The 15,143-nt window shown below is 49.6% G+C and overlaps 2 protein-coding genes across 4 annotated transcripts in view; both read left to right on the top strand.

Moving 5' to 3' along the window:
• The window catches only part of LOC125281992 (ral guanine nucleotide dissociation stimulator-like), a 44,154-nt gene extending 37,216 nt beyond the window's left edge, over positions 1-6,938 (top strand). Inside the window, exons 3-9 of one of the 3 annotated variants that reach the window (XR_008959546.1) lie at positions 1,317-1,391; positions 3,060-3,424; positions 4,198-4,413; positions 4,791-4,894; positions 6,077-6,235; positions 6,583-6,657; positions 6,772-6,938. Coding sequence is in view for 1 of the 3 variants with exons in the window: in XM_048215895.2 (XP_048071852.1) it covers positions 1,317-1,391; positions 3,060-3,424; positions 4,198-4,413; positions 4,791-4,894; positions 6,077-6,110 (794 nt within the window). In the remaining 2 variants the exon portion in view is untranslated. The other 2 variants (XR_008959545.1, XM_048215895.2) reach the window with 2 other exon arrangements.
• A 334-nt stretch (positions 6,939-7,272) lies between these two features.
• Positions 7,273-15,143, top strand: part of LOC125281946 (dual oxidase 1-like) — a 63,268-nt gene continuing 55,397 nt past the window's right edge. Inside the window, 3 exon segments of the mRNA XM_057313044.1 lie at positions 7,273-7,301; positions 7,782-7,804; positions 10,028-10,081. Coding sequence (XP_057169027.1) covers positions 7,273-7,301; positions 7,782-7,804; positions 10,028-10,081 — 106 coding nt within the window.

Raw genomic sequence — 15,143 nt, 5'->3', positions numbered from 1 at the left:
GTACTGTTTTTATTATTTTCCCTACTCACCCAGGTATCCTGTGTAGAACCCAGCTCCACTGTCCTTGGAGAACTTGTCCAAGGCCTTATAAATCCTCACACTCAATAGGGTGATTGAACATAAAAGGAACGGTGGGATGAAGTCATTCTATATGTTTCTCTATAACGCGTCATTTCTCAGAGTACATCAAATCATTGTAGGTCCACCAGGTCACAAGCTGTGTCCTTATATGTCTTTTTGGACCTCCGTAAAGGAGGTCGTCAGCCACAGTAATTCAGCCTTTCAAGGCTGGTGGAACTTGACATGATTCAATTCTGTTGCCATTTCAGCAATGCTGCAAGGAACACTTAAGTGTCTTAACAAACATTTTTAGCTGCTAGATCTGCCAGAACATAGAACCACAGATTGGGTGGAAGGCCTCTGATGCCTCCTGGCCCAGGTAGCTGGCTCTATCTTTTCAGAGTTCCACCCAGGACATCTTTGATGAGCTGCTCCAAGGGTTCAGCTACTTCATCTCCTTTGACAAGCAGCAGGTGCATCAGGCCACCAACAACATCCAGTGCTGGTCTGGGGTGAGAATGGGTCCAAATTCATGTCCTATCTCAGGACCCACAGATGATCAGGGCAAGGCCAGAACCCACACTAGAAACAATTGGCTGCCCTGTGGCCTGCCAAGGAGGGTGGTTTCCCCTGAACCTTTCTCCCCATGTCAGGAACAGACCAGGCCTCATCAGCATGGGAGGAATGCCATGCATTCCATGCTCTGGACAGTTCTCAGGCCCAACGTCTATGATCTCAAGCAGCGTTGGAGATGCTAAGCTTCTGCTTTCTCCTGTCTGCAGTAGGGATGTTTACCGATGACTTAAAGGCATAGAGTTCTTAATAAAGGCTATTAAAAGAGAGAAATGCTATTGTTGCTCAACTAACAAAATGGGTTAAAGGGAACAATGGTTTATCATTTCACCCCTAAAGCCAATTGCACCTTTAAGCCTAGAGCCCTTTTCTGGGCGGGCCTTCAAGTCCCTTTTCTTGCACAAGTTCCCGAAGCGTTGGGAGTCTCTGGTCTGAACGCCAGACTCTGATCTTCCTGGTGGTTCATGGAGTTGAAGCTGAGTACCCTGCACTCCCCCCCCCCCATCTTTCTGGTGGGGAAAAAGAATTAATCCTGTCCCTGGACGAGGCCTGCACGATGCTGATGCTCAGAGAAGGCACAGTGGAGCATTTCGTACGCTCCCTGGTACCATTCTTCCCAGATATAAACATATCAAATATCACAATTTTCTGCATAATACCATGTGTTCACTTCACCCCAACAGGTCCTGGGCCAGCAGTTCAACAGCTGAATGCCCACCCCAGGCACAGCACAGGAGTGAGACTCCCACCTACTAGCTGTATGTCTTGGGAATGTCACTGTACCTCTCTGAGCTTCACTTTCCTCTTCTGAAAAATGGGGTGGTAAGAGGCTGAATCTCATAGGGTTACTGTAGGAAATCATGGGAGAAAACACGGCACGGGCTTATCTGGGGCCTGGCTCTGTAGAAAAGGCTGCTGAACATGCTGGGCATCTTCATGTTTAGTAGTTCTCGCTCTCCAGTGAAGAAGCTCTCAACCTCAACCTCACAGGCCTGTGGCCCTTCTGGGTTTACAAAAGCAAATGGAAAGCTCATAGTTTTCCTGTTTGCAAAGGACTTCTGAGATTCCATCTAGTTGGTCCTGGCACTGGTCCTTTATGTGACCAGATTAGGGAGTCACTGGGGGCAGGCAGAGCAGCCCAAGGTCCACTCAGTATTTGGAAAGTACTGGTTAGGAGTCATTCATTCAATAATATGTATTAGGCATGTAGTAATGCAGGCACTTTCCAGTCACTAAGATAACTCAGTCGACAAAGTAGATACAATGTCTGGGTCTCAATTTTAGTCAGAGGGTCAGATAGTCACTCTACACATCATAAGCACCCATGTCCATAGTTCATTAGATGTGACATCTTCACGGCCTACTCTAGGTGTGACTAGATCCACCCGTGTTTGTACCATTATGATGGACTATAACAAGTAAAAACATGGTCTTTGGGTCCAGAAGGAAAGACTGCTGCCTCCACAGAGCAGGGTGGGAGATACAGGGGTTGTGGCTGGGGAGGGACTTTCAGAGCCATAGATCTCACAGATCTCTTGGTTTCCATGGGAGGGCTGAATTTGGGGGGCTTCCTGAAGAAGCAAATGAGTCAAAAAGAGCTATGGATGGGCCTTCAAGCCCTCTGGGAAGCAGAGCACAATCTGGGCTGAGTTGGTGCCTAAAACATCCACCCCTTTGATGGTCTCATCTTGCTCTGCCTGCCCCTTTCCATATCCACCTCTGCTGACCACAACTGGGGCCAAGAATAGAAGGTGTGGTGAGCAGACCACTCACAAATCTGCCTCAAACTTAAGCCCTGATACTGGTCTGCATGGAAGACGGAGTAGACTAGACCTATGGCCGTGAAGAGTGTAAGTGGAAAAACCACTCATTCAGGTTTTCTGGATGAGCAAACCACTGCAAAGACAGCTACAGAGGGGTTGGAAGTGGCCTGGGGCCATCTTCTGGGACCCACACAGAAAGAACGGTGCTGTGGGAGTAGCATGTGGAATGAAAGGCCAGGCCTCTGACTGTGCTCCACATATGACTTGAGGTAAAGGGGAGTGGGGGGCTCTGTACATCTGAAGTGCCATGACTGGGACCTGAGAAACCATGCCCCCATTCTCCTGCTGCAGCGGGAACTTCTGGAGCCCGTAGAGGCAGAGGGTAAAGGAGATTGCAGTTTGGGAAGGCTATCTGGAATGGGGCTCATGGATTGGATATTCATTGGATATATTTTTTTTATATTTTCTTATTATGTTATGTTAGTCGCCATACAGTACATCCCAAGTTTTTGATGTAAAGTTCCATGATTCATTACTTGCGTATAACACCCAGTGCACCATGCAATACGTGCCCTCCTTAAGGCCATGGTATATGTCCTGTTTTTGGAAAGGCACATGGAAAGTCAGTGATGTGGATGAACCTTTCTCTTTAACCTGCTCCAGTGCCAGCTCCAGGGCTCCTTCCAGTTGCAGAGCCAGAAAAAGGGCCTTCTATGGAGCTAGAGGCAACCCCAGCTCTGCATCGACCATCACCTGCAGTGTCAGAGCCAGCCTCCCCTCCATCAGCTGTTGCAGAACTGGAACACTTGCTCCCATCTTCTCCATGTGTGCCGGGTGCTGAGCTGCAGTCAGCTGGACCATCAGCTTTCCCAGGAATTTTCACTCCAGCTCTGACAATAGACATAGAGCCCACTGTGACCCCAGATGGTTCCTGCTGTGTCACCCCAAAGAACCAGCTGCGTGAGGAGAACCCTGACCTGGACTTCCCTTCCAGGCTTGTGACAGAGCAACTCACATATATGGATGCGGTGAGCAGTTAGGCTCTCAGGGTGGGGCAGGGACAAGCATTTCTTCTGCTCTCGGCTGCCTCACACCTGCCTTTCCCTGATGTGGACTCCTATGGTCTGGGACCAAATCTCAGCTCCACCACTTCCCAACCCTGTCAACCCGTCAAGGCGCTTAGCCCCAAGCTTTCACTGTCCAGCTGCGGACTGTAGCGAGAGACCCTGATAAGCACTGATACGGAGGTACTAGGGAGAAGAAATGAGCCAGAATGGAGAGACCAATGGGCAGGCCCTGGTCCCGTGGGTGGAGGAGGGCAGCTCCCTGTGTTCAGTCAAGTCCATGGGTCGCCCACCCACTTGTTTTGGAGGCTGAGTACCCTCAGCAATTACTAGGTATCTGATGTGTACTTAAGTGCAGGGCAGATAGATAAACCTGTGGTTGTAGCTATCATGTGAGAATGTGCATCTGAGAGGGGAGTAGAACCAGAGGGATGAATAGTTGGAGGGGAAGAGTCCCCCTTGGGAGGAGCCACCTTGAACAGCAGCGTGGAGCTTGGAGTTTGTGAAGATGATCAGGATGCAAATGCCCTCCTTCCTTCCCTCGTCTCTATTTGCTCCTGGGCTGTCCTGTCCTGGGCCCCTCAGTGAAAAAGAATAGAGTGAAATCCAGGGACTCCAACCAGGCTCAGGCCAGATTCTCAGCTCCCTGAGGTCCAGCTCTGACCTGTGACCCCTACGTAGGACATGAGTCTTGCATGGGAAATGGCTGGGTGAACCAAGGTCCGCCTGTTCTCTAGGAGCTGTTCAAGAAGCTGCTGCCCCATCAGTGCCTGGGCTCTGTCTGGTCCAAGCACAACAAGCCTGGCAGTGAGCACCTGGCACCCACAGTCTGGGCCACTGTCGCCCAGTTCAACGGTGTGTCCGAGTGTGTCATCACCACCTGCCTTGGCAACCCAAGCATGACAGCCCGGGACAGGGCCATGGTGGTGGAGCACTGGATCAAGGTGGCCAAGGTACGCAATGGGAAGCCCAGCCGAGGTGCTCTCCTGAGTCTCGGGCACTGCTCTTCCCTTGATCGGGTGTCAGGGTGGAAGGCCCTGGTCTTTGCCCTAGGGACTGTGCAGTCCCTAGGCTCTTCCTTCCAGAGGCTGACTGTGACTTGCATGGCCCAATGTTGGGATGCTCAGTTCCTCCTTGACTTCTTCCTTGGAGTGAGGTAAAATCCTTCGTCTCCCAGCAGTGGGACTCTTTGGGCCTTATATGTGCCCTTCGGCAGGTCCCTGGACATCTGCTTCATCCAGGAGGAGTGATTTAAACTGAGGGTGACTGAAGCTCTAGAGAAAATCAGCCTCCACTACCCACGTGACAGCTCATTCTCTTCCCTCCCCAGGCCTGTCAAATCCTGCAGAACTACTACTCCCTGAATGCCATCGTCTCGGCTCTGCAGACTGTCTCAATATACCACCTCAAGAAGACATGGGAGAAAGTTTCCAGGTGAGACGGTCTCTCTGCATGGACGGACCAGGATAGATGAGGGATCTCCCAGAGGCCTGTCCTCTTCCCCCTCAGCCAGCTTGGACCTCCTGGGAAGCAGCAATCCCTGACTACAGGACCTGGGCTGGCAGGCAGGTCTCTCAGCCTCCCTGGAGAATAGGCCACCATGTCTCCTGCTTTAGAAATCAGTTTTCCTAAATGTTCCCCCACAAGGCTGAGCTGAATAAATATTTTCATGTGTTTACTTTACAACCACTAAACTCTGCCCAATTGAAACCAAAATTGACCAAAACAGAGCTGCTCAATTAATATGGGAATGGAGTCATAGGATGACCTACATCAGAGCTCTCTCCCATGTCCTACAAAGACCTTAGTGCTCAGAGGAACCCAGAGAAAACTGTTATCCAGCCAATTTGACACTTTGGGGTTCTCAAATAAAAGGGACTTGCACTCAACCCTGCCACATTATTCCTCCAATCGTCCTGCCTCCTTTCCCTCTATTCAGGAAGTGCTTTCAAAACTTTAAAAAGCTGGGCACTGAAGACAACCCACAGAGCAGGAAACTAGTCATCAAGGTAGCATGGAAGGTGCAGGTCTGGAAAGAGAAGAAGGGTGTGAGGGAACAGGGTCCTGCATGGATGAAATAGGGAATGGCCTGAAGCATTCCTTGGAGAGGGGAAGCCTTTGGCATGAATGTGGTGACAGGCTGGGGTGAAGATTCCGTTGGGGGTGGAACAACCAGGTGCTGCTCAACCAGATTCCCTAGCCTAGACACCCTGTCTCTCTGTGTCAACAGCTAGTCCAGATGGACACCTGTACAAACCTTGAAAGCCCAGAGGACAGGGCTCTGCTCAGTGATGGGGATGGGATGGGTTGAGGGCCACAACAATAATGATAGTAATACGATACTGAGTCCTCAGGAGACGATGGGAGGTAGGTAGAATTCTCACTTTTCCTGATGAGAAAACAGGCTCAGGGAGGCCAGACTTCAAGCTCAGGGTCACACATAGAGTGAATGTTGGAGCTGAGATTTGTCTAGAATCACACATGGCATGCTTAAGGATAATGTTTATCAGTTATCAGCTGACTTAAGTCAGATATCTAGGGTCTGAATTAAAAGATGGTGGGGGCAAGTGGACTGAGGGTATTACGGTCTCAAGGATCTTGTCCTTGGCCCTACAGGAGCAACCATCTAATAAATCTGCCACCCTGGTGATGGCCCTCCGGAGAGCCTAGAAGAAGAGGCTGCAGAAGAAAGTGAGTGTGCCTGAGACCCAGGGCCTCCAAAGTCAGAGGAGAGGGGCTTCTCCCTGAGGGCTGGAAGCCTCCAAATCAGTACAGGTGGGACTTCAACTCCAGCTCCACTTCCTGTTGCTTCTAAAATTCTTGTTTCAAAGTGACCAGCAGGAGGGTCTAGAAAGCTGGATCCAGAATGGGTTTCGGAATGGGGAGGAGCCCAGGGCTATATACCCTGTGATTTTCTAAAAGCAGGCCCTGGAGGTGATTAGGAAGAGTATGACGTTCTTGGAGGGTGAGGGGAAAGGGAATTTAGGGGAGACTGCTAAGGGTCCTAGGCTGCTCCATGTGGGAAACTGGGGTGGGCGAGGAGGCTGCAGCATTTTCAGGGGAGGGTCCCTGTGGGCACCAGAGAGCAGGGACTCATCCCAACCCTCCCCCTCATGACACAGGGTGTTGTCCCCTAACTTGGCACTTTCCTCACTGAACTGGTGATGCTGGATATTGCAATGGAGGACTATCTGGAGGTGGGTGAGCCTGAGGATTGTGGGGGAGGGACCAGAATCCGGAGGTTTGGGAGCAGAGCGCCCCTGTACTGAGCCCTGAGCTCTCAGGACTCGGCAAACCTCCCCTCATGACAGCCTCACGGCTACCCTGTGAGCCTGGGGGCTGTTGCCCATCTCAGGGATGAGCGAGGTGAGGCTGCAGTTAGGCCACGGCTCCCGGTGCCGAAGACTGGTGAAGCAGCAGAGCTTCCTGAAGGCAGGGCTGCATTAGGTCTGTCTGACTGGACCTCAGCCTCCCCCGGTGAGTTTGCCCGTGGAGGAGAATGAAGTCAGGACCCTCCACGTCAGCAAGCACCTCAGTAGCCGCAGCAGCCCCTTCCTGCCTGAGGCTTCGGCCTCCCCCACTGTCTTCCGAGAGGGTGGTGCTGCAGGGTCCCGACCTGTAGCCAGTCCATCTGCCCCATGTCCTCCTTTCTCTGGACCCCAGAGCCTGGCCTACATCCCAGGCCCGCTATCTGTGTATGCACGGCCCCCTCACGGGTCCTGGCCATGGTGCAGCATGAGAAGGGATGGGAATCAAGTGCTCCTAAGAACCAGGGGCCTCATTCTGATGGACTTTGTCTGCTTTCCACGGGAATGAGATCAACGACCACAAAAGAAATAAGGTGAGCATATGTGGCGCTTCCCGCAGGGAAGGGTAGGGAGTGGGCCTCAGAGATGTCCCTGGGAAGAACATTGCTTGGCTCCATCCCCTCCACCTCACATTTCCTGGGATCCCTTGAGAAGAAAGCAGTGCAAGACCCATCCCATTAGGAGATGGGGACAGACGCATGGCATCCAGGAGGACTTCCCGGAGGAGAGGCTACTGATATTCACCTCTGAGAACAGGTGGAGACCGGATCAATCTCTAGGCAGGAGGGTGGCCATGTGTGCCAGGACCTGGGATGGGTGCCCGGTCCTGCTGCTCAACCCTCACCAGACCCTGCAGCTCCCGCTCCCCCCCCACCAAGGCTCCCTATACATCCTGTGCTTCTCTCTCTGCTCAGGAATACCAAGTCATGACGGACATCGTGCTGCTCCAGGTGGCTGCTGAGAATTACACCCTAGAGCCCGAGGATCCTTTTCAGGCCTGGTTCCAGGCTATGGAGTCGCTCAGCGAGGCTGAGAGGTGAGGCCCATCAGGATCTGGGTCGGTGAGGTTCGGGGTGGACTCTTTCTGCTGGCCACTCCTGGGATCCTCCTTCCCTGGGCAGCCTCAGGCCTTGTTGCCGGGGCGCCTGACTCCAGCTGTGGGCAAACACTGGCAGGGACTCTTGAATGGAAGCTCTTGGGCAACTCACAGGTATCCCTCTGTCCTTAGCTACACCCTGTCCTGCCAGCTGGAGCCCCGGTCCTAGCTGGTCAGCAGCACTCAAGAAGGAGAAGAACTAGCCGCAGTCAACCTCAGGGCTGAGCAAGTGTCCAGTGTCCCTGCAGGGATTCCTCAGCAGCTGGGGATTTGCGGTGCATGCGCCCCATGTGTTCCACACCCCTTCCTCCCATCTATTTAGTTATTTGACGGGGGGCAATATTTATTCTCTTAAATAGTAAGTGGTAAATTCAAATATTATTATATTAAAGCCCTTTTTTCTTTTAGAGCCCAAGAGTGTGGTTTGTTCTTTTACTTCCTACAGTAACGTAAAAGATATAGACTCTCATATTCATTCCTGAACTAAGGAATCTTAAAGCGTCATCAGCTATTGTATGTGGGAGGAAGGAGAAGAGCCAGTCCTCCTCCCTAGCTACTCATACAATCCCGAATTCCTCCATCACCACAACTGTGCCTGGAAGTTTGTTGAATGTTCCCTTCCTCGGAGATAGAGCAGAAAAGACTGTCCCAGGTCTTGACCTCCTGAGTAGGAAAGTCAAAGTGTGGACCTAGGCCTGTGTCCCCATTGCTGATGCTCTGTGCTACTGATCTGCACTTATCACTCAGCTACGGGATCATTAGTCACAGAGCAGGGGGGTTTCAGCATCCGTGTACACTCCCAAAGTACTAAAGTGTACACATTTCCCAAACACTGACCACGTTATAAGGTGGCCTCAGTGGTCACATAACCCAGAACAACTATAGATGGATTTAACAGCCAGCTCTGACATAGTCATTAGAGTGAAAGTCACATAGAAAGTCCACATGCTCCTGGTCAGTCCACTGATTCTGAGAGCTAAGAGGCCCCATGTAGGACAGTGTAGGCCAACATCTGTCATAGCTGAGGTCATTGCTTGTACATGGCCCAGAGCAGTTAAGAATCAGGAAGATAATTTAATGTGATTTATGACATCACCATACCATGAGAAATGCTCAAATCCTGTAAGTCCATACCCAAGATACAGTGGCAAATAGGAATTTAAAGTAAAACTTGGCTTTTAGCTTGGTGCCCATCACCCTTGTTGCAAATCTCCTAAACAGCTGGGTTAGGGAGTGTCAGTGTTCACTCCGTGCCTCCTTTACTTTCCCCATTGTGCAATCTTGGCACCCTTGTCACAGATCATTTATCTATGTACGTGTGAGTTTATTTGGGGGCTCTCTGCTCTGTTCCACTGGTCTACCGGCCTGTTTTTATGCTAGTACCATTCTGTTGGATTACCGTAGCTTTGTAATATGCTTTAAAGTCAGGAAGTGGGGGGATTCCATCTTTGTTCTTCATTCTCAAGATTGTTTTGGTTATTAGGGGTCCTTTGTGGTTCCATATATATTTTAGGGTTTGTTTGTTTGTTTCTATGCAGTGACATTGGGATTTCTGTAGGTCGCTTCCTCTAGGACCTGGTGGTTGACCTTACTGTTTACTGTCCCAGAGTCTTAAGTTGTGCCCGTCATGTGTGCACGAGCCCAGAAATGCCTATACATGAATGATCAGATCAGGCCAGCAAACTACAACCAAGAAACAACCAGCGGAGGGCAAGTGACCTCTTTTTCATCTTTGGATTCTAGAACTGTGCTCTCCAGGGTGCTAGCCTCTAGCCACATGTGTCTGCTTATAATTAATTTTACACCAACATTCAGCGAATTAAAATAACACCACATTGCTCACTCACACTAGCCACATTTCAAATGTGCCCATACTAATTTGAATCTCAGGTGGTAAGTTTGGAGGTAAGAGCTGCAATGTGCCTGTAGAACTGAGAGTGTGAAAGCTGATTCATTCAGCATCTCTGTCTCATTCGAAGGTTTGTAACTGTGATCAATTCTTGTTGAAGGGCTCTGACTCCACCAAGTATAGAGAACTTCTGAGAACCCACAGGAAATATCAGGTTGATGCCGTATGACCCACACAACCTCAACTAGAGGAGGAGGAAAGGGTGAGCCCCTCTAATTGATGTGTTTCTATATATCATATTTGTGTTTCTATAGATTTTCTTGTGGAGAGCATTCAAGATTCCAGCAGTGAGGAGGATGACTCTCCAGGTAGGGAACAACACTCAGGTAGGAAGCAATGCAAGAGGGTTCCGGGTACAGTTGGGTTGCACCTGCTGCTCTGGAGACTGAGGAAGGTGGATAGGAAAGCAGAAGGGGTAGGGAAATATATGTACAAGTCTAATTTGTTCATTTCATATTTTAATGACATATTAGTAAGAGGAATGGAGTCCATAGGCATCAGGTGTGCTGTGTTTGCAATCATTTTTGCTTTCCTATTTAAAAATTCTTTCCCATGGGGGCGCCTGGGTGGCACAGCGGTTAAGCGTCTGCCTTCGGCTCAGGGCGTGATCCCGGCGTTATGGGATCGAGCCCCACATCAGGCTGCTCCGCTAGGAGCCTGCTTCTTCCTCTCCCACTCCCCCTGCTTGTGTTCCCTCTCTCGCTGGCTGTCTCTATGTCTGTCGAATAAATAAATAAAATCTTTAAAAAAAAAAAAATTCTTTCCCCTGAAACCTGTACTTCCTTCTCTTTCCCACTGCCAGATGTCAAAGCTTAGGTTCTGTTTCATTAGCACCTCTTGGGATTTTGGTATCTTTCTTGTTATTAACCTTGATGGATGTAATCCTGTGCGACCCAACAGACACTTGAATCTGGATACAAAGTTCTAGCATGAGCCAGGAGGTAGATGAGAGGTCAACTCTCTCCCTTTTAACGTACAGGACTAGTAACATTATGTTCCTGTCCTGTTTGCTCCTCCTTAAAGGCCACTTCCATAGCTAGGTGAGTTGAAGAACCTTTCCTCTGCAATTATGCATATGCTCCAATGTGCTTTAGCTCATCCCAGCCTCCATACCTCACCCAAGTCTGAACTGTGAATGTGCTTCCATCTGAAAGAGGCCCATGTGCAGCTGCCCTGGAGACCCTCCGTGGCCGGCAGGGATTCTAGAGGACTGTATGAGGAGCTGCTGGGCCTATTTCACACACCAGCTTTTACAGCCCTGCTGACCCGGTGACCTGGCATTGGCCACAGGACACGACCTCTCTCTGGGCAGCAGGGTAGGGAGTCAGTGCTCCTCTCAGAACCCACTGCCTCAGCCACACATTGGCCCTGCCCCCCACACCTTGGTCATGCCTACCCCAGGCCTGCCCAAAGCCCACCCTCCCAGTCCTTCCAAGGTTCAGGGCAAACTGTGGCAGGTAGTGTGTGTTTATGTGATCGCATCAGCTGTAGAGCCCCTGTTGCCCCACGTATAGACTAAGGGAATTTAGACAAGTTAGCTTACTTCTGATTTCATGTTCATGCTCTCTAGGGGGCTAGGAAACCTATGGGATTTTTTGAGAACGATCTTCAAGTAACTGCAATTACCCCAGGCACAGGACAGGTAGTATGTGGAACTCATTGCCATTCTGTCCCATAGGGCCCAACAAAACCCCAGTCCCATTACAGGTGCCCCCTGGGTTTGGATGGATTGGTTAATTGATCAATTGATTGATGAGGGAGGGTGGCAGTGTACCCATGATCATTCCTCCGGTGTCCCCATATTTTAAAATAACATGGCTGGTAGAGGCTGACACGGAGAAGGACGATGAACACTAAATAGTGGAGAGAAGTGGAAGGGGAGTACTGAGTCATGAGTACTGAGGAAGGCAACATCACACACAGAAATGCATGCAGACAGTGACTGCCTTCTTGTAAGGACAAGATGACAGGAGTTCATTCATGGCCACAGTTATGAAATTTGAAGGCTGGAAAAATATGTTGCAGATCACAGAGACCCATTCCCTCAATGCAGAGGTGAAGACAGAGTCATCCCCAGGTCGGCCTTTATCCTGCCAGGAGCAGTGGGTCCAAGTTCTCACCCCAACCCTGACTGTCCCCGTCCTTTCCCAAGGCTTCCTCCTCCCCACTCCTACAATTATCCATGCACAGGATTACATGCAGGGAGCAAAACTGTGCATGCAATTTATTTCCTCTTTCCTCTCTTTTCACTTTGTTTTTGCTATCTATAAGCTCCTCTTTGTAGCTCTTCCCCCATTCCCTCTTTATAATTCTCATCCTGTAGTATGTGGTCTCATACAGGCACTTAAGGTCCTTGGATCAGTGTCTATAAAACCTCCTGCAGCCTACCTCATTCACATTCTTAGTGTTGCTCTGGCCCCTTACGCTGGGTCTGTACCACGGACTCCTGCTGAGCAGCCCTGAATGGCCCCAGCCAGGAGCTGGGCTGGGAGTCGGAAGGGTCCCTGCTGGAGGGGCCCCGGGAATTCTGGATCTGCTCTCAGCATCCTCCACTTAATGGTTACCTGCCCTGGGTGGCTCTGGTTATGCCTGATTCTTGTCTTCCTTTCAGCTGTGAACAAATTTTTTTGTAATGGACTCAAAAGAAGGAAAAGACAAAGCAAATTGGGGCAAAGAAGAACAGGAAGAGGAAATGTGAGTGCAGGGCGCTTGGGATGAAAATGGTAAAGCAAACGAGTGCACATGTTCTCCGTTGCTTCCCTAACTTCCTTGTTGGCACTGCAGGAAAACCAACCAAACACTGGGGTGACCGCTGATGCATGCGGCCACAAAAGCGGAGACAGGGTGGTGGTAATAGTACATACAGGCAACATAACTACCTTCCAAGGACGCTGCCACACTATTTCTGAGCTAATTATGTGTAATTGTTGTGCCTAGACTATACATGGAGTAGATGGTTTTATTCATGTAACCTAATAAGTTAGATATTATTCTTAAGTCCTTCTATAGGAGGCTGCCAGGGTCCTGGAGATGCTCTGTGTGTCAAATTGGTGTTGGCAACAGATGCATTTATATTACAGGAAACCATGAAGCTAGACATTTAAGATTCGGGGACTTTACAATATGTAAAGTAAACATCAATTAAAAAACAAATGTAAAACTATTTTTTTCTACAAAACAAACTCAGGCACAGATCGTTTCCTCTGATTTCTACAAAGTGTTTTAGAAGTGATGCCACTCTCCGACATCCTCTTCCAGAGAACATATGCAGAGGGAACACACCTACACTGCTTTCATCAGATCAGGAGAATTTGGATGCCACCTAGCAATAGACATCACAGTAAAGGGAAATCACAGGTTAACTCTTCTGAACGTAGATGTCAAGATCCAAAACCAAACATCAGCGGTCTATAAATCCACAGAGTTTTTATAAAGGAATGAAACTGGGATTTCATGGAGTGATTTCCATTGGTTGATGTGAACAGGATTACTGGGTGTTTGGGTGCTGCCTGGGACAGTGGTGAGAAGGGACAATGCCATTGGGTTGGTGGAATGAACATTTGGTGGCAGAGGGAAGAAACTCTCTCCCTGCAACTGCAAGGTCTAGAGAAGGGTGAGGAGTCTACAGAGACTTCAGAGTTTGGGGAGCGGGAAGTGCACACTCAGAGTGTAGGCTCTGCCTGCTCAGGCTATTGCTCAGATCAGTGGTCAGAAGACAGTGGAGGACATGTCAGCTTCATCTATTAAACTAGCAAAGCACCAGTCCATCAGGTCACTTTCCTCATTAGCTAGTGGTTCATCCAGGGTTGGTTCTTGAAGGCCAAGCTGATTCATTAGAGAGGAGTTATATGTGCAAATTGGCTTGGAAAATCCTGGGCTCTGGGCCACATAGGAGTCAAGCAGCCCACTGGTCACACCGTCGGTCTGCCTTGAGGCAGCTGATGTGTGATGACGTGGGAGGAGGAGGGATTTTCCCCCGACCTGTTAAGGGACTTCCTTTCAGGAAAATATCATAGCTTTTGGGTCAGAGATTGAAATGTTTGGGTGGAGGCATGTGCCCTTCTCTTGGCTCCAGCACCTTCTATGTTCTGACAGCAACTTTGGGGCAGGAAAATTTGGGGAATGGAGGGAGGGTAGCCCTTGGTTCAGAAGTCCAGCACATGATCTGGAGGACTCAGGGGAGGCGGTAGGGGTTGTTCAGGGATCTCTGTCCCCAAGGAAACAACTACTTTCCTATCTCAGATCTGTCATCAGCCTTGTGACTCCAGGCGTCATTTAAAATCTCTACAATTTAGAGCCATGAATCACAAAACAGGGGTCACAGCACCTACCCTGCATAACCCATGAGGATGATGGGGGATGACAGGAAATGATGACAGATACTCTCCATGAGCTGTAAAGCATCATGCCCATGTGAGGGCTGAAATGTCACCTTGCACCCTCCCCTGCCCTGTATCCGTTCGAGTTTCCTCTCCGGAGGCAGCCACTCCTGTATTCCTTGCTTATTCTTGCAGACAGTTAATGCTGGAACACTTACACAGCACTTACGCAGCACCGGTCATTTTCTCCAGGCGCTGTCTGGACTGTCTTATATTAAGCTTCGTAAGGGAATACTAGTAAATAGGCCTCATGCCGCAGAACAGGGAACCAGGGACAAAGGGGTTAAGTAACTTTCCCAGGTACATGTGTCTTCTAGCATGAGTTGATACCAGCCACCAGACACCAGCTCTCATGCTCTCTCTCCCTCTCTCCGTCCCTGTGCTGTGCTGCCTTTCTACATTGTCTCAGCCTCATAAAATCACAGCCCCATCACAGATCGTAATACCCCTCTTTGCTCATAGAACAGAAGTGCAGCATAGGAATGAATGAATGTGCTCCCAGGGTCTTCTCTCAGCTGCATATCAACAGTTCTATTTTCAGTATGTTTTCTAGGATTGTGGCTCAGGTTATAAAAAGAGAAAGATCATAAGGGATTCAAACACGGGATTCACAATATAACTATTTGTGTTTAAGAAGATCTGCTGGCTGTCCACTGTTCTGCTGGCTGTGCCCACAGTGGTTCAGCCACATTGAAATGGGCATCTGACCAAACAACATGGTAGGGCCACAAATATCACCCCCACTAACTACTCCATTGAAAGTGGCATGGGAGTAAAATCAGTAATTAGATTCAAGAAGAAGGACTGTAGTTTGTACAAAAGACACTGGATGTTGGAAAGGAAGGAGTGAGCAGGGAAGGTGCATACTCAAGGGCCAGTGTGGCTACTTCCTGCTCTCAGCCATGCCTTCCATAGTGGCTGCTCAGAGGGTGGGTCAGATAGTCAGGGAGACACGGGAGGTGTGTAGATTTCATCCACTAAGCCACAAAAG

This window comes from Ursus arctos, unplaced genomic scaffold (assembly GCF_023065955.2).
Source record: "Ursus arctos isolate Adak ecotype North America unplaced genomic scaffold, UrsArc2.0 scaffold_16, whole genome shotgun sequence".
NCBI classification, from domain to species: Eukaryota; Metazoa; Chordata; class Mammalia; order Carnivora; family Ursidae; genus Ursus; species Ursus arctos.
Note: the sequence above shows the minus strand (reverse complement) of the source record. Positions and strands in the feature narration are given on the sequence as shown.